The following is a 22,480-nucleotide window of genomic DNA, read 5'->3' as shown; positions in this document are numbered from 1 at the left end:
TTGGTAGTACTGGGGATTGAATCCAGGGGCATTCAACCTCAAAGCTACACTCTCAGCCATATTTTATTTTTTATTTGAAAACAGTGTCTTGCCAAGTTGCCAGGAGCCTCGCTAAGTTGCTGAGGCTGGTTTCAAACCTGTGACCTTCCTGTATCCGCCTCCCAAGTACTAGGATCTCAGATGTGCACCACCATGCCCAGCTAGGAGATGGGTTTTCACATGGAGTCATCTTCCAGAAAAGTAGGGTTTTGAGGAGCTGGTTTTCTTTGAAGGGCTATTTCTAACATTTTTAAGGAAGAAGAAACTCCAAGACTATTTGCCTTTAACTAAAGGTACATGAATTGCTTTGACTTTTTCTAGATATATGAGGCTATAAATGAGTGAGTCCAATACCTCCTGCAACACAGGGAAGCCAGCTGGTTCCTTTACCATCTCATGTGTTTTTATTTTGTCTGTCACTTTGCAGACCTTTTCCATCTTATTGACTGGAACCATGGGAAGTAACTCAGACACTGAGGAAATCTGTGCTGTTCCTGTACTATTAAAACAAATTCCTCAAAACCAACATTTCTGTGACTTATTTTAAAATTGTAACTCCAGGGAATTCAAGGGGGTGGGGCTGGAATCTTCTGGGATCTTCTACGATTGGAACTAAGGAAGTAAGTGTGCAAAAGTAGCAACGTTAATCAATATGCAATTAACAGTCACTTGCTAGGAAGATGATGCTATAATGACAGGCTGTCATATAATTTCAATATGCAAAAGAGCACTTTTACAGAGCTAGAAAAATGCAAGTTACTGTGTAATTAGTGGTATTTAGTGAATTACTTTTATAAGCTTTTTCATGGGCTAGAATGATATGTGTGTGTGTGTGTGTGTGTGTGTGTGTGTGTGTGTGTGTGTGTGTGGTACTGGGGTCCCTGGAAGCCCTTCTACCTCTGGGCTACACTCCCAGACCTATTTTATATTTTTATTTGGAAACAGTGAGGCTGGCTTCAAACCTGCGCGATCCTCCTGTCTCAGCCTCCCAAACGTGGGGATTACAAGTGTGTGGCACCACGCCCGACCAGAATGATATATTTTAAAAATACTTTTATTAGTGCATTGCAAATATACATCATAATGAGGTATGCAGTAATAGGAATATACAGGCACACAGCACATGGTCCCACCTACTCCTTCCTTTCTCCCATACATGTCATTGAGACTGGTGTTAATAATTTCATAGACATACATAGTATTATTTAAACTGTTACCTTCCTTACCTCTCTGTCCCCCTCCTCCCTGTGTACTCTCTCCATCATTCCACTGGAGTCTCTACTCCTTTAGCTGAGGTCTCTTTTGTTATAAGGTTCTTTATTATGCTTCTTTTTTTTTTTTTTTTTTCTTTTGCAGTACTGGGGATGGAACCCAGGGGCATTCTACCTCCGAGCTACACCCTCAACCCTATTATTTTTCTTTATTTTGAAACAGGGTCTCACTAAGTTGCAAAGGGCCTTACTAAGTAGCTGAGGCTGTCCGCGAACCATGATCCTCCTGTCTTAGCCTCCCAAATGCTTAATTTACCGTTACCAGGACATATGCTTAGAATGATTTCTTCTATTTTAAGGGTTCAAAGCAACATCCCAACCTTCCTATCCAGTGCAGCTTTGATCCTCCTCTTCTTTCCTCACCTCAAGTCACTTGCTGTCTCCGCCTCTATTTGCAGTCTCTACCCCAAAATCCTTTCCTATTATTCCACTGCTTTCAGCCCAACAAACTTCACTGCATCTGAGAAAGTCCCCAGGTTCCCCCAGGGACAGGCCATTGTCTTTGTACCTGCAACCCTTATATTATTTACCCACAACTTCTTCTTTAATAGTCAATATAGTGTGCAAAATATTTCTTGAGGATTAGAATCAAATTCTCTTTATTCTTATCTTGCTTTGTTGTGGTATCTCCTAATGTCTAGCAGTGTCTTGAACAAAGTAGACACCATACATTTTTGTTGGACAAATGAAAGAATGCTGTATACCCCTGTACACAATTTCTAATGCTCACCTGGTGATAGCCAATGGCACTCATTACTGGGATAATTAAGTGGAATACCACTCCCGGCCAAGAATGTTCACTGTGAATATGGCCCAAAAGAGGAGGACAGAGAGGTAAGGAATAGTTTAAATAATTCTATGTATATATACAAAATTATTAGCATCAATCTCAGTGACATGCATGGGGGAAGGGAAGGAGTGGGTGGGACCATGTGCTGTGTCCTGTATATTCCTATCACTCCATTCCTCATTGTGATGTATATTTGCAATGCACCAATAAGTGTTTTTAAAAATTTCATTCTGGCCCATGAAAAAGCTTATAAAAATATTCACTAAATACCACTGGCTTAAATTCGAGCCAGGCGTAGGGACGCATGCTTGTAATTCCAGTACTTGGGAGGCTGAGACAGGAGGATGGCAGGTTCATCTCTCCATTGTCCCACCCACACGGGATTCTCAGCAAAGTTTGCCCTGGCTTGCCTGACTCCTTCTTCACCCTCTTGTCAACCAGTCGGATCCACCAGTTCCAGAGCTCCTGCACCAACATTGCTTTCATCATGGAGTGTGCTTGCTCCAACTTCTGCTCAGCCTCCTCTCCCTGGCTTCTGAGGCTCCACCTTACCTTCTCCATCCGAATCCTCAGTATCGTGATCAGCCTCATATGCTAGCCTTCACGACCCTGCCTTGCTAATACGGGTCCCTCATTCTTCTCATCATTCTTTGTTTAGGTAATCAATTAGTCGTTCCTCGATGCATGTTCTGCCTCTTCTAGGATGCCTTCTCCGGACGCTGTGGCTTCCCCTGATGTACCTCCCTCAATATTCCACACAGCTTTCAATTCCATACTAAAGGCTGAAACATGCATCATAGACCATCCTGCTTTGTTTCAGATGGATCTAACTGAAGAAGCTGGAAAATGAAGGTTTTTTTGCACTGGAGATGGAACCAGGGGCTTTTCTACCTCTGGGCTACACTCTGAGAACTATTTTATATTTTATTTGGAAACAGGGTCTCGCTAAGTTGCTGAGAGCCTCACTAAGTAGCGGAGGCTGGCTTCGAACCCGCACGATCCTCCCGTCTCAGCCTCCCAAGCGCTGGGATTACAAGTGTGCACCACCACGCCCGGCATTGGTTACAGTTTTTGAAATATTACCTAGCCTCAGAGGTCAGTGTGCACTGGCATCAAAATAAATACATATTTTTTTAATTTTTTAATTTTTGTGGTACTGGAGTTTGAACCCAGAGGCATTCTACCTCTCAGTTATACCCCTCAGCCCTATTTTATTTCTTATTTGGAAACAGGGTCTCATACATTTGCTGAGAGCCTTGCTAAGAGGCCAAGGCCAGCTTCAAACTTGCGATCCTCCTGTCTCAGCCTCCCAAGTACTGGTATTACAGGCATGTGCCACCATGCCTGGCTAACATAAATATTTTTATAGGGTGTGACAATAACAGTAGCCATTCTTATTTTTTTATTTTTATTTTATTTATTTATTTTTTAATTTAATTTATTATTATTATTTTTTTGTGTGTGTGGTACTGGGGATGGAACCCAGGGGCTTCCATCTACCTCCAGGCTACATTCCCAGACCTATTTTATATTTTATTTGGAAACAGGGTCTCTTAAACCAGCCGAGGCTGGCTTCAAACCTGCGCCATCCTCCTGTCTCAGCCTCCCAAGCGCAGGGATTACAAGCGTGCGCCACCACGCCCAGCTCATTCTTATTTTTTTAATTCTGTAGTTTTATGATAATTTTTTCAAATGAAGATAACTTTTACTAAATTTACCTACTCTTTATGCAAGCGCCCCATTCGAGAGGCACACGATTATTTAAATGACAAATTAAAACAATAAGGCAATTGTAAGAGCAACATGCTTTTATTACATAAACACTAATATTCTTTGTAGGAGTTTGTCTTCAGTTTCCTTCTTCCTTTGACAGGATGTCAAATATCTGTAGAAATTGCCTAAGTATGATTTATGAAACAAATATTCCCCTACATCCTCAAAAAAAAAGTCTGACTGCCTATATTTCTCAATCTGATTTCTGAAAAAATCAATAGATGTTGTTTATTTTAAAGCGTAATACATAAGATTTCTTCCAAGATATAAAAAAGGACAGACTTCTAAAATATGAGTCCCTTTGTTTACAAAGTTTTATAAAAATACATTAAGCAAACGCATGTCTGTCTTTTGACTTAATATTCCAGTTTACCAACAACAAAAAATAGCAATACACAAAGATATGTAGGCCACATTAATCTTGTAGCAGTACAATGTCAACATCATCATGAACACCTTGCAAAAGAAGTTCTCCTGGGTATGTCACGATCTTCCTTCGCTTTGCGGCTTTGAGAGTTCCTACCAATGCTTCAAAGAGGTTAGCACACTTGTCATCTCGGAAGAGGACCCCAAACTTCACACTTAACCTTCCATCAGCATCTAATTTGACAAAATACAGTGTTAGCAAATGCAAAATGTGTTCCTTGCCTCCACAGGTGGCAAATTTACAAGATCTTTAAAAAACATCTAACTACGGGCTGACCAAGATTACAGTATAACACTTAGCCATAAATTTAAGGTAGCCTCTTCCTAGATCCAAGCAATAGAATAAATACAGTGTGTTACATACCTCCTAGCTTTAGCATTATTAAGACAAGGACTGAAAGAGAACCAAGAGGCACTTACAAAAGATGAATGTGCTGCGGTGCAAATGGTGTGGATAAATTTCCTTCAATTTTGATTAATTTTTTGTGGTTCAGGATTGAATCCAGGAGCATTTTACCTCTGGAGTACACCCTTATCTCTTTTTATTTTTTTGTTTTGAAACAGCAACTCTCTGGGTTGCTGAGAGTCTCACTAAATTGCTGAGGCTGGTCTCAAACCCGCGATTCTCCTGTCTCCGCCTCCTGAGTACTGGGATTACAGGCATGCACCATCAAGCCCAGCTGGTTAATTTTTTTAAGGCAGTAATGGGGTGTCAGCTTAGCATGCTCCTGCCTTGGTCCCTCTATCGGACAGATGTCCAGGTTGATTCTCTCTGCCTCCCGGCCCTGTGTGGTTTGTAGCACTATCCTCTCCTCTCCGGTGACAATCCCTGGGTTCAGGCCCCAGTTGTTTCTCACCTGGGCAACTGCACGATAGAAACCAATAACTCTTTTCCCCATTTTATTTTTTGTCCCCAGTACACTATCCACAGTGGTATGGAATAAAAACATGGAGAGGAATTTTATTAGATGCAAATCTGTGTGATAGTCTTCTCCTTTAATCTCTCAATTGCTCCCTATCACCTTCAAAACAAAGTAAGCTTTGCATCCTGTGACCTCGTGTCTTCCTCTTGCCTGGTCTTCCACCACATCACACCACACGTCTTGGGCTCAGTCAAAACAAACTACTTGCCATTGCCCAAGTTGCCTTGATGGATCCTGATTTTGTAATTTTGCCCATATTGAGCCATCTGCCCAGCAGCTCAGACTATTTAGACTCAAATTTCACCTACCCAGAGAAGGTTCTACATGATTTCCTTAGTTAATTTTTCTTATACATCTGAGCATCTATCTGTCAAAGCAGGCAGCATCCATGATAGCAGAAATAGCTAAACTTTTATTGAATGCTTGTTAGGTTCCTAGAACTCTTCAGTGCATTCTTTAGTCATCTAAATTTGCTTAGTCCTTGTTTCATGGGAGAGAAGACACCATTGATTGCAAGAAGTACCCTTGTTTTATATTCCAATTAAGCTGCCCATTTAATTATAGTTCACTGTGTTTGACAAAGAATCCTTATTTTAGAGATTTTAAAGTGTGAAAAATGCATCTTTGAATTACTGAAATAGAGTATTATTATTTATTTCACAAATAAGGAAACTTGATACTGGAAATATTTGTAGTGTGCCCAAGGTCACACAGGAAGTGTGTGAAGGACCTGGGATTAGTTCCCAGGGTGTATGACTCCAGAGTCCATACTCTTAATCACTTCCCAATACGGGCTTCCAGTTCATGTCTTCCAGTTCCCTAAGGAAGACCTCAGGGGCCAGGATGGAATTTTGTTTATTTCTCCATCTCCTGCACTTGAACACAAAGTGAAAGCTCAAGAAATTGTTGTTGAAGCTGGGTGTGGTGGAGCCTACCTGTAACTCCCAGTACTTGGGAGGCTAAGACAGAAGGATTGCAGGTTCGAGGGCACCCTCAGCAATTTAGTGAGGCCCTGTTTCAAAATAAAAAGGGCTGAGGGTATAGCTGAGTGGTAGACTGTGCCTGGATTCATTCCTAAGAAAGAAAGAAAGAAAAGGGGCGGGGGGAGGAAAGGAAAAGAAATAGTTGTTGGATGAAATAAATTTCCAAAGAATCAGTCTATACTTAATCTTTTCTCACTGGATGAAAAATGAGACTTTAATTAATTTGACTTTAAAAGATACAGATAAAACTTCATCAATTTCCAGCTTGAGTTCATACATCTTATGTAGATTAGTCAAAATTACTCCAGATACAACTTAAATAATTAACCATAACATGTCAGAAGATGACATATCTCCAATTTGCTTTCCAATTCAATAAGTCATCTTTTACTCTAAGAACAAGAAAGTCAAGGTGTCCTGGTAAATCTGCAATTCAAGTATTTTCATGCATATGGAAGTTATGATAATTATCTCAACTCCCCTAATTTATAAAGCTGTTCATTTTGAAGTAGAGTTTTGGTGTGCCATAGTAAGAATACAGATACTCTTCTAGGAATATAAGGGTTAGAATTTTAAAGCCAACTAAATCTGACCAATAAACACCAGGATGATATAGAAAAGGGGGGAAAAACCTACAAAATGTGCCTTTAACAATGCAAACAAAACACTGCTCCTAAGGAACGTGGCCTCCTTGAGCTCCAGAGAAACCAGGAATGTGGGAGAGGAACAGAGTAGGAACACCAGTAGTGAAAATAAGACTCACCAACTTTCCATCAAGAGAGTATGAGGAAGAGGGTGGGGAAAGAAGGGAAATGGGAAAGATCATTCATTTGTCTGTTTGGACAACTGAGTAAATTGTGTTTTCCAATGTCTTCTTGGTGTTCTCTGCAAATCTTAGATTCATTCACTGGTATGGCTTGGATAAGGAGTGGCCCTGGAAAAACTGATGTACCAGCAATGCAAATATAGGTTCAGAAGTAAAATCACTGAATCATCAAGGTTCTAATCTCATCAGTGGGTAAATCCATTGAAGCATTAATGGACTTCTTGGGTGGTAAGGTAGGCAGGCAAGGTGTAGTGAGAGGAGGTAGGTCCCTGGGGATGTAGACTTGGGGAATGTATATAGGTCCCTTGCTCCCTCTCCTTCTTCCCTCTGCTCCTCCCCACCATGCTCTGAGCTCCACAGATGTGACCTGGCCTAAGATGGACTGAAACTTCAGAAACCTCCAGAACTGTAAGCAAATAAATCTTTCTTTCTCTAAAACATGGTCATCCAGTATTTTGGATTAGACTAGCAAGAATGCTGGCTAAAACATTCCCATTCCAAATTCAGTTCTTGCTTCTCCCTAACTGACCTTGTCTTATACTTCAAAGTCCCACTTGAGATTCAAGGCTTAATTGTATTCCTCCAACTCTCATACCTTTCAATAATCTATTTCCCCAGAACCATACTGAACAGCACTTTACAGTTTAGCATACCATTTTTTCCTTGGTATATCAGTTGCCTTATGAGTTTTTAATCTATTTTCATAAGCAAGAAAGATCCTGAGGAAAAGAAACTTACCTATATCCCTTATAGAGGTATACATGCTCAAAAAATATCAATATCAATTGACCATATATCAATTGCTTTATGAGTTTTTAATCTATTTTCATAAGCTAGTAAGATCCTGAGGAAAAGAAACTTACCTATATCCCTTAAGGAGGTATACATGCTCAAAAAATATCAATATCAATTGACCATATAATTGAACTCACTTCTTGGTTGTTACATTCACCTACTTTGTGTGTGTGTGTGTGTGTGTGTGTGTGTGTGTGTGTGTGTGTGTGTTACTAGAGATTGAATCCACAGGCATTCTACCTCTGAGCTATACCCCAAGCCCTATTTTATTTTTTTTATGTTGAAACAGGGTTTCACTAAGTTGCAAAGGGCATTGCTAAGTTACTGAGACTGGCCTTAAATATCCGATCCTTATGTCTTAGCCTCCCAAGTACTGAGATTACAGGCATGCACCACCATGCCCATCTCATCTACCTACTTTTATATGACTCCTCTATCTTTTCTCAGTACATTACAGTACTGACAACTCAGATTTTATGTAGAAATAAAGTGCCTAGAGAAGACCAAAAAGAGGAGATGTGGGCTGGTATTCAGTGGTAGAGCACTTGCTTAGCATGTACGAGGCCATGGACCTAATATCCAGCACTATAATATAATAAATAAATAAGAAGAGGAGGTGGAAGGAAGAATAATGCCCCCAACAATAGCCATATTTTTTGTTTTGTTTTGTTTTGTTTTTTCTTTGTTTATTTTTGGTGGAAACCCTTCTACCTCTGGGCTACACTCCCAGACCTATTTTTTTATATTTTTTTATTTGGAAACAGGCTCTCTTAAGCCAGTGACGCTGGCTTGGAACCAGTGTGATCCTCCTGTCTCCGCCTCCCAAACACGGGGATTACAAGCATGTGCCACCACACCCCCAGCAATATCCGTATCTTAATCTCTATAGCCTGTGAATGTGCTACCTCACATGGCAAAAGGGACTTTTCAGATGTGCTAATTAAGGACCCTGAAATGGGGAGATTATCCTGGATTATTTGGATCAGCCCAACATAACCACAAGGGTCCTTAAAAATAGAAGAGGAAGGCAGGAAAGGAGGACAGAAAAATGCAATGTGAGAACCCCATCAGTGGCTACCGGCTTTAAAGATAGGTCAAGGGACGTGGGCAGTCTCTAGAAGGAGCAGAAAGGTAAGAAATTGTTTTTCCCCTAGAATCTCCAGAAAAGAATATAGCCTGCCAGCCCTAAGATCTTAGCCCAGCAAGATCCTTATCAGACTCCTGATCCACAGAAGTTATGAAACATATGAAGATATGAAATTGATTATTTTACATCACTGGGTCTATGGTACTCTACCAGGTATAAACCACTAATAAGGAGAACATTCTAGATTAATTGCTTATTGGATTTCTTTAAATTATTTGTGATTCATTAGCAAACAGAGCTTTTAAAAGGATCCAGCTATAGCCAGGTGCATGCCTGTAATTCCAGTACTTGGGAGGATCACCAGTTTGAGGCTAGCCTCAGCAACTTAAGGAGATCCCATTTCAAAGTAAAGAGTGAAAAAGACTGGGGGTGCATCTCAGAGATAGAATGTCCAGTACCGATCTCCAGTGCCAAAAAAGAAAAAGAATCAAGTTGTAATAACAAACTAGCTCTTTTTTTATTTTATTTTATATATTTATTATTATTTTTTTTGTGGTACTGGGGGTGGAACCCAGGGCCTTTTCTACCTCTGGGCTATACTCCTAGACCTATTTTATATTGTATTTGGAAACAGGATCTCAATACATTGCTGAGAGCCTCACTAAGTAGCTAAGGCTGGCTTTGAACCTGTGTGGTCCTCCTGTCTCAGCCTCCCAAGCAAGGGGATTACAAGCGTGTACCACCACACCCAGCTACAAACTAGCTCTTATAAGATACTTTACAAGTTTTTTTTTATTATTTATATGATGTAATTTTAAAACTTTGCAGTTTATTATCCTCTTGTTGCTGAATACATCTATTCTTATTATTTTTTAAATGTTCCCTACATTCTTGCATATCTTCTCTGAGATGTACCAAATACCTAAAACTACAAGTATAATAGTAACTCTCATTACAATTTAGGGAAAAGACACCAATACTACCAATTTTACATGTCATTATCTACAATAGCTGCCTCATTATTGAAGAACTAGATGACTTACAAAAAAATACCTGAAAGATGGTTTACTATACTTTAGTTACAGATTCATAATTGTACAAAACCCAATACTTCAGAGAAAATAAAGACAATTTAGTATAATTTCAATTTAAGACCCGAGTCATTTAGAGGTTTGGGAAATAGTAGCAGGATAGAGGAGAAAACTCAGGTCTCAGCAGTGTAGTGTAACAAATAAAAGCCTGAACACAATTCAGTGGGCAGAATTTCATGCAACCAGATACAAGAAGTTCAGCAGTTTTCTCTGCAATCAAAGGATAATGAAACATCTGCCTCAGAACATGAATACTCGAATGGCCCTCTTTCTCCAGATGCCCCTTCATGGCCAAGGGCTATGGGATGGGCACAGCTGCCAGTAACTGTGTTCTGCTGAAGTCTTTTTTTTTTTGGGGGGGGGTTCTCCAGTGTGCTGGTCCTGCCTGCTCTAAAGTAAACTCAGAAGAAATATTGTATGTTAGCATACTTACTTTTTGAACCCAAACGATGAATTTCCTCCACTAAGAGGTTAACTTCATGATCCACATTCATTGTTGCCTGAAAGAGAGAAAGGAAGTCTATGTTATGACCATTTCTACATTCCATACTATTATTTACCAGGTCCTTCTTCCTAAAAATATTCCATGTGATGTACAGAATACGGATATACCCCCGTTTTCCCTCTCCCTGTACCACTGCCCCTCTCAGCCGCACCCAGTCCTATTCTCCAGTCGGCTCGGCAGAAGGTAGCCCTTCTGGACCCACTTTTACTCTAAGAGGGTCCTTTTCATGCTTCCCTGCGGGGCTCCAAAATTACAAAAGGAGGGACACAAAGCATTGTGGGAAGCCACAGAAGTCTTCCTGAAGTGCATTTGCAAAACTCTATAGGAGAGAGAGAAAAGGCATGGCAGCACCTTTGAGTAGTCCCTGCCCTAGGAGCTGGGGATGCCAAAATAAAGGACATGTTCCCGTCCTTCAGAAGTCTGCATCCAGCCCGGGAGCAGCCCCATAAAAAGGCAATCTTGATGCTCTTGAGTCCCTGCGCTGATAGATTCTGGGTCACAGTAAAGCTAAGCGCAATGCATTCATCTTCAATGGATAAAGAAAATGTGGTAAACATACACAAAGGAATTTCACTAAGCTATCAAGGAGAACAAAACTATGCCATTTGCAGGGAAATAGAAATAGATGGAACTGGAGAACATCATGTTAAGTGAGATCAGCCAGACGCAGAAAGTCAAGGGCTGCGTGCTACCTCTCATCTGAGGGAGCAGAAAGAAAAGGGACCTCAGGAAAATTAGGGGAAAGGCCAGTAGTGAAGGAGGTCGGAGAAGGGAGGAGGAGAGGGAAAGACCAAATAATGTTATATGTATTTACAATTGTGTGTGTGTGTGTGTGTGTGTGTGTGTGTGTGTGTGTGTGTGTGTGTATGAGACTGGGGATTGAATCCAGGGGCATTCTATATCCTAGCTACATCCCAGCCCTTTTTAGTTTTTATTTTGAAACAGCATCTCACTAAGTTGCTGAGGCTGGCTTCACATGGGACTCCTTTCTATTCCTCAAATATCCCTCGCTTTCCCTTCAGCCATCATATATACTCTATCTTCTGTCTAGCCAATTGCTATTTTTTAAATTGTATTATTTATGTATGTATGTATTTATTTATTTATTTTGCAGTACTAGGTATTGAACCCAGGAGAATTCTACACCAGAGCTACGCCCCAGCCCTATTTTTTATTCTTTACTTGGAAACAGGGTCTCACTAAGTTGCTGAGAGCCTCACTAAGGAGCTGAGGCTGGCCGCGAACCTGCGATCCTTCTGTCTCAGCCTCCCCAGTGCTGGGATTACAAGCGTGCAGCACCACACCCGGCTCACTATTACTCTTTCTTGAGACTAACTCTCATAAATACATTCCCAGCTTAGAGGTCACTTCCTCTGTTTCCCTGAAGACCTGGAGCTGTAGAGCCTTCTCTCTCCACCCCCAAACACATACTCTGTTCCTACAGCAGTGTGTGTCCCTCCTTTTACTCCATTGGAATGACTGGTTTCTTAGCTTTTGCACCAAAAGGTAAGCTCCTGTCTGCTGGGGTCTGACTGTAAAGCTCCCTGTTTATTAAATCTGGCACTGAGAGTAGAGGACCATACATAAAGGTTTCATGAACCAGAAAGAACAAGCAAACGGCAGAGGAGATGAAACTACACTTCAGGGGCTTCAGAGTCTGAGCAACAGGGTAGAACGCACATCACTGAGTCTTTTCAAATCACAAAGTTTCTGTGATGGATAAAGGGCTAAAAGAGTGGTGCTGCACATATGGTTTCCCTGAGGGTAAAGATTTGGAAGAAACAACTTTATCCAGATGGGGTGCCGCTAATTCTTGGTAGCTTTTAAAAACAAGAGTGACATCTATGACTATACACCACCTGTTTCAAGGATATTGATCGGGACACCAGATTTTCTATCAGCTAATAATTAAAAGTGCCACTACCATCTGCTGTGTTACTGGTGTGAATATAATTTAAGGAGCTTGTACTGCAATAAAATGTAAAACCTCCAATTAAATATATCTACATAAAACTACATAAAACTCATCAAAATTTTAGTATCCAAATATTGGGAACTTTCTGTTGGTGAAGTCTTTTCTATACCATTATATGCAATTCACGCCATAGTGTAAAAGAGATACCAAAAACTAATACATACCCATAGGACATGCTGCCGGCGTACACACCATACCATAAGAATAACAATAGAAAAGACCCATTAACGCCAAAGTGGTCGACAGCTGTTGTTTTTGCCTGCCTAGCACCCCATTCTGGCACAAGTAGTCTACTTTTTATTTGCATAGAGCATTTCCTTCCTTACTCCAAACCCATGTTCTTGGATAGAGCCTCTTCTTCGCCTCCAAAAGTGGTCCAGGGCCCGAATGATTGGTTAGAGGCATTAGATAGGTGACTCCATTCAGAACAACGAAGGTTAACCTTACCCTAAGATTTCTGCTAAAACTATTAACAAAACAACACTCTCACTGGGTTCTAAGATGTGAGTTTACACCTTTGATGTCAACTGCCACCACATGGGAAGAGCCCGACAGGAATAAAGCAAATACAAAGACGATCCAGCCAGGCATGGTGGTATGTGCTTGTAATCCCAGGATTTGGGAGGCTGAGACAGGAGAATCGTGGGTTCAAGAGCAACGTCAGCAACTTAGGAGGACCCTCAGCAACCTAGGAAGACCCTGTTTGAAAATAGACAGTGATGGGGGTGTAGCTCAGAGGAAGAATTCCCCTGTGTTTGGTCCAAGGAAGGAAGGAAGCAAGGAAGGAAGGAAAAATCCAGCAATATAACAGTGACCTCATGTGCTGAGCTCACACCTGACTCTGGCCTTTCCAGTTACATGAACCAGTGATATCTTTCCTGTTTTCATTTGTACTGGTTTGTCTGTGTTTCTGACTTGCAATTGAATCTTGACCCATAAAATTAGCTTAGAGATCTGCTGCTATTTCTGTGTCTTTTTTTTTTTTTTTTTTTTTTTTTGGTGGTACTGAGGATGGGTGGAACCCAGGGGCCTTCTACCTCTGGGCTACACTCCCACACCTATTTTATATTTTATTTGGAAACAGGGTCTCTTAACCAAGCCGAGGTAGGCTTCAAACCTGTGCAATCCTCCTGTCTCAGCCTCCCAAGCGCGGGGATTACAAGCGTGCGCCACCACGCCGGGCTCAAACTAGAGTTCATTTTATATAGTTATATGAATCATCTTGTTTTGTTTGCTCTATTGAATAGGATGGATAGATGCAATAGAAAAGCAGATTTGGAGCCATATTAAAAACAGAACTTCTAGGGCTGGAAATGTAGCTCAGTGGTACAGCACTTTCCTAGCATGTTCTAGGCCTAGGCTGGATGCCCAGTACTGGAAAAAATAAAATAAAATCTAACAACCCCAAACTGCATAGCAGTGAATATTGCTTGTGCCCTGTTCCTGGAGGCATTAATGCAGAAGTAAGGCTCTGTAAGGAATCATCTTGCACTGAACAGGAAGAGAATGGAATGTCCAAAATTAAGCATCTCTCCAATTCTCTGATCCCCCGCCCTGCAAAATCGACGCTATTCCCCACTCCTTCCACTCACTATCAGCAACACACTTCAGTCTAGATCTCATTCAATACTGTAGATCAAAGAGGAAACCCATCTGTCCTGTGCAGCAGGCATAGCTGCATTATAGTCAGCAGTTGTATGTTCATGCAGCTTTAAGAAGGGAAGGCGACCAGCATTTCTTTATACTTAATTATGCAGTCGGTTCTTTATGTTAATGCATGCAATTCTAAGAACCTTGCAAAGAACTTATTATTTACCCCTTTGATGGATATTGAAATGAGCTCAGACGGGTTAACACCCCAGAATTAAATGCTGTTCCTAACACATCACTCCATTCTAGCGCTTCTTCCTCCTCTTCCTCTTTTTCTTTTGCTATTATGCAAATGCACTAAACATAAGCATATTCGTATGAAATATTACATGCTGAGTACTTACTAAGGCAGAGAGATCAATTACAAAGCGAGCAAGAAAGGCTCCCTGCCCAGACTCCTATAAATAGGAAAATCATAGGTTTAGGAACTACTGCTAGCATACATAATTTGGCATGTTTTATTCATTTACTTTATTATTTGGGGGGGGGGAGAAACAAAGAAAAGTGTTCATTGTTACAGAACCCCTGGAAGGCCCGTGAGGTTTTATAAGGACAGAGGCCGGACATTGGCGTGAACCAGACAATCGAGCACAACGGGGAGAGGAATGAGCCCAGCAATCTAAGGAAGAAAGAGGCTGGACCAGAAGAAAGGAGGAGCGCGGGGCTGGGGGAAGGAGAAAGCCAGGCAGATGCCAGCCGCGCCTTCTGTCACGGAATCTAATTAGGCTTTGTGCGTGGGAATCACAAAGAAAGTAGAATGGAGGAGGGTTGTGGCGTGTGTTGCAACGTCCCACCAATAAACACTCAAGGATGTATTGAAGGGCCCTCTAATATTTGTGGGTTGGTTTTTTTTAAGTTTAGAGACAATTCACGGAGATGTTCTAATACCCAAGCATTTAAAGCCTACTGGAGCAGGGCCCCTGGGAATCGGGAGGCAACTTTCCACACGGGGGCGGGCCACTTTTCCGGCCCTCCCCGCGGTCACCAACAGCTGGCGCGGGTCAAAGGATGACTGCGTTCCTTCCTCTCGCCGGCGCGTGCACGCTCCATACTTGGGCATCCCTTCTCCAAGTCTGATGACTCGCCAAGTAAGGGTCCCCACACCCCGCTCACCACTGGCACGGGTGCAGGTTTGGGGAGCGCCCCCTGCAGCTGGGCCCCCCAGTGCGGGACAGAACGCGGGCTCCGGGTGGGGGGCACTCCCGGAAGCCTTTGTCTAGGCAAGTCGCTGGCCAGTCCCCCCGACCCAGTACCCGCCACCCCGCTCACGAGCCCCTCGGATCCCCATTCCGCACCCGGGCGCGGAGCCGCACCCACCTCCCGCCCGGCAGAGCGCACAGCCCTGAGGCTCTGGACCCCGGCCCGTCCAGGTGCAGCTCCGCAGAACCGACCCCGAGCCACCGCCGAGTGCTGAACCTGCAGATTGCACCGCGGTAAAAAACAGTCTCCAGGCTGCGAGCGTCCCCGTCCGCCCCCGGCCCGCACGACGTCACGAGAGCCAAGCGCGGAAGTCTGCAGAGAACCGGGGGCCAGGGCGCCCCCTCCCAGCCCGCAGCCGCTGGACCCTCCTACCTGGTCACCTCCCCCCGGACACTCGCTCACCTGTCGGTCTCCTTTCCAATGGGGAACGGGCACCGCGCGGGTCAGCACCGGGATATCCGCGATGCACCGGGAGGAGGAGGGCGAAGAAGGAAGTGGCGGCCCGGCAGGGAGGCTCCTGCGGAGGAGGAGGGAGGGGAGGAGCAGGGTGCAGGAAAAGTGAGTTTCTGCGTTCAGCAAAGGGCCGCCCACTCACCCAGGGACCAGCCTATGAGGAGGAAACTCAGGGGAGGAGGCCCGAGAAGGGGGCGTCTCCTGGCAGGTGGCGGCACCCGGCCTTCTAGGAATGCGCCGGACCCTTCGCGGGCCGCCACCTGTGCTCCGCAGCACCCAGAGCCCGGGGCCCGGGGCCCCACGCGCTGCCTCGCGTCCTGGGCATTAATTGTCTGCCACAATTCCTCTCAAAGCGCCCCCGCCGGGCTGAACAGCTAGGAAGACTCGGACGCACTGGGGTCCGGGATGCCGCACCAGGAAGGAGCCTCCCGAGAACTGGAGCGGTTCCATGGTGGGCGGTCTGATTTGCAAAAGCAAAGAGGCATTGCTGAAAGCCGAGTTGGTCTGCGGCAGAGAAATATTGCTTGGACAGAGCTAGCTGTTGAATCTGGTGTCTTCCTTTCTTTATTTCCAGATTCATAATCCAACGCGTTTATTCACACTCCCTTTATTTTAACGAGAGAAAGAAAGCGAAAGAGAGAAGCCTTGGAGTATCTAGAATTTTGGAAAGGAAAGCCAACCCGAACTATCCCCAAAACAGGATTTGCACAAATAACTAGAGAGAATGTCCTTTCTACACACACACACACACACACACACACACACACACACACACCTCCTTCTGATTGAATTACGAATAACTTGTGACCGAAGAGCCCACATTTCATAAACTGGCCATTGCAGTAACAAGCAGTTCTCACCAAACAGGGTGATACTTAGCAATTATTTGAGAACTTTCTGATTCAACTCTGATCATTCGTAAGCCAACCAAAGTCTTCCCAGGAAAATGAAAGTGGGGAATACAGAGAATGAGCTGTTTGGGAGGTGGAAGGCGGGCAGAAGAGGCCAAAGTGGCCTTCCAGACAGCCAGATGACTAGTTGACCAAGGATGCCCGCGAAGGTGGGTGGTGGTCTAAGCGGTAAAGAGTCTGAGAGAAGCTGAGACCCCCTGAAAATAGATCAATCAAGACCTGCTCCCTAGGGGAGTAGGGATATCCAGGTCCTCCAGGCAGCACAGAATCCACCCCACTTTCTAAGCTGGTTGTGTGTGTGTGTGTGTGTGTGTGTGTGTGTGTGTGTGTGTGTGTGTTGATGGGGATAGAACCCAGGAGCATTCTACCTCCAAGCTGCACCTCCAACCTGGTTTTATTTTCTTATTTTGAAACAATCTCACTAAGTTGCAGAGGGCCATTAAGTTGCTGAAGGTGGCCTTGAACCTGTGATCCTCCTGTCTCAGCTTCCCCAATATTGACATTGCAAGAATGGCATTACAACTGGAGCCACTACCTTGGGCTCTAGTTACCCTTGTGAATACCTGTCATGTGGGTGTGACCCAATGAACCACAAAGGTGTGATTCTTCTAAGTGTCTCCTGTCAGATGAAATTTAAGGCCATTTCAAGATCCTTTGAGGTCTGCTTTCCCCTCGCTAATAGAAAGCTGAGAAGTTATACTTTATATCTTTGAAAGTTTACATAATACAAAAGTTATAATTTAAGAAAAATGTAATATTTAGCAATTCTCCAAACAAGAGAATTGTGACAGCGACCACAATCTAATATCTAATGAAGTAAATAATGAATAAGGACATTACTAAAGTGTGTTACTGCTGTTAAGCCTAAGCAATTAGTGTTTCCCAGTACTCTGTCAGCCAGAAAAAAAAATAAAAAGGTTTCCTTTTCTAAACAAGTCTTTGTTGATTTAAAAAGGAATTCACTAGCTGCACTTGATGGCCTATCATCTCAGTATTTGAAAGCCTGAGACGGTAGGATCGAAGGCCCAGGCAAAGAAGCAATGTTTTTCAGCAAAGGTAGCCTTCAGGTTCCTGAAGAGTAACCGAGGCAACCGCTAGCATCATAACATACACACCAGAGGTGTTATCTACAGCACAGCTAGTGAGAAACTAAGAATATCTCACTCAGCTGTGCAGCCTCCAAAATTAGTGACTTTTAAGTCAACCAAGAGCAAGTGGATCTAGAGGGTTTATTTAGATAATGTAGTCATATCATGGCATATTATCCACCAAGGAGATGAACAGCCAATAATAACTACATGCACCCATGTGATGAACCTCACAAATTGAGAATTGAGAATGGAGTAAGCCTATTACTCCTTTCACACAAAATTGTGTGTGTGTGTGTGTGTGTGTGTGTGTGTGTGTGTGTGTAGACGTAGTACTAGGGATCAAACCCAGGGTCATTTCACCCCTGAGCTACAACTCCAGTCCTATTTTATTTTTTATTTGGAAACAGGGTCGAAGTTGTGGAGGGCTTCATTAAGTTGCTGAGATTGGCCTTAAACCTGCAATCCTCCTGTCTCAACCTTTCACGTACTGGGATTATAAGTTTGAGCACCACCATGCCTGGCTTCACAGTTTGAAAGCTGGCAAAACTAATCTGTGGTGTTAGAAGTTAGGCTAACGCCGGGCGTAGTGGCATACGCTTGTAATCCCAGCATTCGGGAGGCTGAGACAGGAGGATTGCAGTTTGCAGATAACCTCAGCTACTCAGGCCCTTTGCAACTCAGTGAGATCCTGTTTCAAAATAAAGAATAAAAAAATAGGGCTGGGGGTGTAGCTTGGAGGTAGAATGACCCTAGGTCCCATCCCCAGTACTGCCAAAAACAAAACAAAACAAAACAAAACAAAACAAAACAAAACAAAGAAGTTAGGCTACTGGGAGGCTGAGACAGGAGGATTGCAGGTTTCAAGACAGCCTCAGCAACTTAGCAAGACCCTGTGTTCAAAAAAATAAAAAAGAAGTTAGACTAGAGGGCATTTGTTGGGTGTCGGGGTAGTGACTAAGGTGGTACAAAGGGGGTCTATACGATGCTGATATGTTCTTCTTGATCTGTGTACTGATCACATGACTTTTATTTTTGAAAATTCATTAAGCTGGACACAAGATATATACCTACCTATGCACATTCTCCTCATTATATGATAAGACTATATCCCAATAAATTCATCATAAGTCGAAAATATCACAGGTCAAAAATGCATCTAATAAAGCTAACCTACCAAATACCATAGTTTAGCCTGCTTACACACACGTGCGCACATGTTCACATACACACGCACGCTAGAAATGAAACCACCCAGAGCTTTGCAAATGCTAGGTAAATGCTCTACCACTGAACTACCCTCCCCCTTTTACTCCTTTATTTTGAGACAAAGTCTCACTAAGTCACCTAGGCTGGCCTCAAATTTATGAGCATCTGACCTCAGCCTCCTGGGTAGCTGAGACTCCAGGACTATGCCCTTGAGACAGCAAACCTAGCCGACCTTAAATGTGTTCCCAACACTGGGCAAGATCTTCTCACATAAAGCCTCTTTCATCATTAAGTATCGAGCATCTCGTGTTACTTATTGGAAACTGCTCTGAAAGTGAAAAACAGAACAGTTGGATAGATATGCTTTCAAACCATCTTAAAGTTGGATTTTAAGTTGAACTACACAAGTTGGGGACCATCTGTATTTTCTATAGCTATGTTCTTTTCTTAATAAAACTTTTTTTGTGTGGTACTGGGGTGGAACCCAGGGGCTTTTCTTCCTCCTGTCTATACTCCAAGACCTATTTTATACTTTATTTGGAAACAGGGTCTCACTAAGTTGCTGAGAGCCTCACTAAGTAGCTGGAGCTGGCTCTGAACCTGTGTGATCCTCCTGTCTCAGCCTCCCAAGTGCGGGGATTATAAGTATGCACCACCGCACCCGGCAGCTAAAACTTTTTTGTGTGTGTGTGGTACTGGGGTTCATGGAAGCCCTTCTACCTCCGGGCTACACTTCCAGACCTATTTTATACTTTTTTATTTAGAAACAGGGTCTTTTAAGCCAGTGTGGCTGGCTTCGAACCTGCGCGATCCTCCTGTCTCCCCCTCCCAAGCGTGGGGATTACAAGCATGCGCCGCCACGCCTGGCAAAACATTTTTTTAAAATACAGAATAAAGGATTTTGACTGAGCAAAACATATTCCAGGAATGAAAGGACTTTCGATAACATACAGATAATTCACTCAACATGCATTTCCCATATGTGAAGGGTGATGATCCCATACAGCTAATAGTCTATTTTATTTTATTTCTTAGAATGAGGTTTCTCTTTGGGACACATTATTCCAGCTGAGGCAAGTCATCACCTTGCTTTCGTGTTAGTTAATATTTATGATGGTAATAATAATGATGATTGCATATATTGAAAAATTCGTGTGTGTGTGTGTGTGTGTGTGTGTTACTAGGGATTGAACCTAGGGGCATTCTACCCCTGAGCTACAGATCCACCCCTCCTGAGCTACAGATCCAGCCCTATTTTTATTGTTTTTTTTTTTTAAACAGGGTCTCACTAAGTTGCTGAGAGCCTCGGTAAGTTGCTGAGGCTGGCCATGAACCTGTGAACCTCCTTTCATAGCTTCTCAAGTACTGGGATTACAAGCATGTGCCACCATAGCTGACTGGCAATAATTCTTGATTAGATTGTAGTATTGCTGGAGTGCTCAGGGTAAAATCTGTGCCTTAGTTGGGCATGGTGGCACACATTTGTAGTCCTAGATATTAGGGCAGCTGAGGCAGGAGAATCATGACTTTAATGTCAGCCTGGGCAACTTAGTGAGACAGTCTCAAAACAAAAACAAAAGGATAACAAGAAAATGATGCCTTCAAGAAATATACAGACAAGTGGGATTTATCCCAGGAATACAAAGTTGGTTCAGTATACAGAAAGCAATAATTAAATACACAGAATAAATGGAAGTGTGGTTATTTTATCAGGTACAGAAAACATTTTTTAATTTAGGGGTTATGGGGATTGAATCCAGGGACATCTACATTCAAGCTCTACCCCTAGCCCTTTTTTTTTTTTTTAATGGAACAGGGACTCACTAAGTTGCTGAGGCTGACCTTGCAATCCTGTCTCAGCCTCCCAAATATTGAGATTATAGCTGCACACTACGGTGGGGAGCCACTAAGACTTTCCCCTAAATTAATGTCCCTGACTCAGCTGACTGTCCTTCGCCCAGAGTCAACAAGGTCTGAGGAGAAGATCAGACGGTGATGGCACGAGGATACTGATTAGCCTATCTGTAATGTATGTGCTTTGGATTGGTCTCTATTGTATTCTGGTGGTGGTAGCACGAGGATGTTGATTGACCTGTGACTGTATAAATACCTCTGGAAAAACAAACCCAGCGTCAGCGCAAGAGAGAATACTGACCCAGGCGTAGTCATCGACCAGTAGAGATATTGACCCAAGAATAGGGGTTGGCCCGTAGAGATAGTAGGCTGGTGGCTCCCCCACATTAAAATAAATTAAATATTTTGAGAATCAGATTATTAGAGATAAATTCTTCATCCTCACGCCTCTCTTTGGAACCTGTACTTTTGCCGGCTGGCTCTGGCATACTACCATGCCTGACTCCAGAAAACATACTTAACCAAATCCATTATTATTTTATGATTATTAAAAAGACTCAAAATCTAGGACTATACAGAACTCTCCTTCACTCAACAAAAGGCATCTATAAATAACTCACAGCTAAGATCACACTTAATGAGCAACACAGCAAGATCTTGTCTCAAAACGAAATAAAAAGTGCTGAAGATGTAACACAGTGGCAGAGTACTTGCCTGGCCTGGGTGTGATCCTAGGTTCAATCCTTAGCAACCCCTACAACCTCAAAAAAGTTCCAGAATGAGACAGCAGTAAAATTCTGTGAATGCCCTAAATATCACTGAATTATACACTCTAAATGGTGAGGTCAGGAGTGGTGGCATACACCTGTAATCACAGAACTTAGGGAGTTGAAACAGGAGGATCGCAGGTTCAAGGACTGCCTCAGCAAATGGTGAGACTCTCATCAACCATAAAATAAAAATAAAATAGGGCTGGGAGTGTAGCTCAGAAGTAGAATGCCCCTGGGTTCAATCCCCAGTGCCACAATAAATTAAATACATACATACATACATACATACATACATACATAAATCAGGGCCTGGGGTGTAGCTTAGAGGTATAAAGCCTCTGAGTTCAACCTCCAGTAACAAAAAAATTAAATTTTGTGACATATGAATTATATCAATTTTAAAAAGAAATAATGCAAGACTAACACGATTAATGGCTAAAAGCAGAGAGAACTAATTAAAACCAGAATACAAGTAATGGTGATTAGCTGAAAAAAAAAAACAACTATTGAATGTAAAGGTTGATGTGACTACTACGGAAGGACTTGCATTTCTTCATTGCTGCTTTATTCATTCATCAAATATTTTTTGAAAACCATTATGAGCCGGGCGTGGTGGCACACGCTTGTAATCCTAGTAGTTGGGAGGCTGAGACAGGAAGATCTGGGTTCACAGAAAGCCTCAGCTATGTAGTGAGGCCCTCTGCAACTTAGTGAGACCGTGTTTCAAAATAAAGAATTAAAAAATTGGGCTGGGGCTATAGCTGAGAGGTAGAATGTCCCTGGGTTCCATCCACAGCACCACACACAAAAAAGAAAACCATTATGTGTCATTTTCAGAAAGTATAGTCAAAGACAGCCACT

At 42.8% G+C, this 22,480-nt stretch overlaps 1 protein-coding gene across 1 annotated transcript; it reads right to left on the bottom strand.

The window, feature by feature from the left end:
- Positions 1-4,288: 4,288 nt before the first annotated feature.
- ABRACL (ABRA C-terminal like) lies at positions 4,289-10,498 on the bottom strand (the record flags this gene model as incomplete). Its single annotated transcript, XM_080700636.1, has 2 exons — positions 4,289-4,473; positions 10,438-10,498. 2 exons carry the CDS (start codon positions 10,496-10,498, stop codon positions 4,289-4,291), a joined length of 246 nt encoding a protein of 81 aa, XP_080556762.1.
- Positions 10,499-22,480: the final 11,982 nt, after the last annotated feature.

Source organism: Muscardinus avellanarius (genome assembly GCF_963383645.1).
Source record: "Muscardinus avellanarius genome assembly, chromosome: 8".
Classification (NCBI taxonomy): Eukaryota; Metazoa; Chordata; class Mammalia; order Rodentia; family Gliridae; genus Muscardinus; species Muscardinus avellanarius.
Note: the sequence above shows the minus strand (reverse complement) of the source record. Positions and strands in the feature narration are given on the sequence as shown.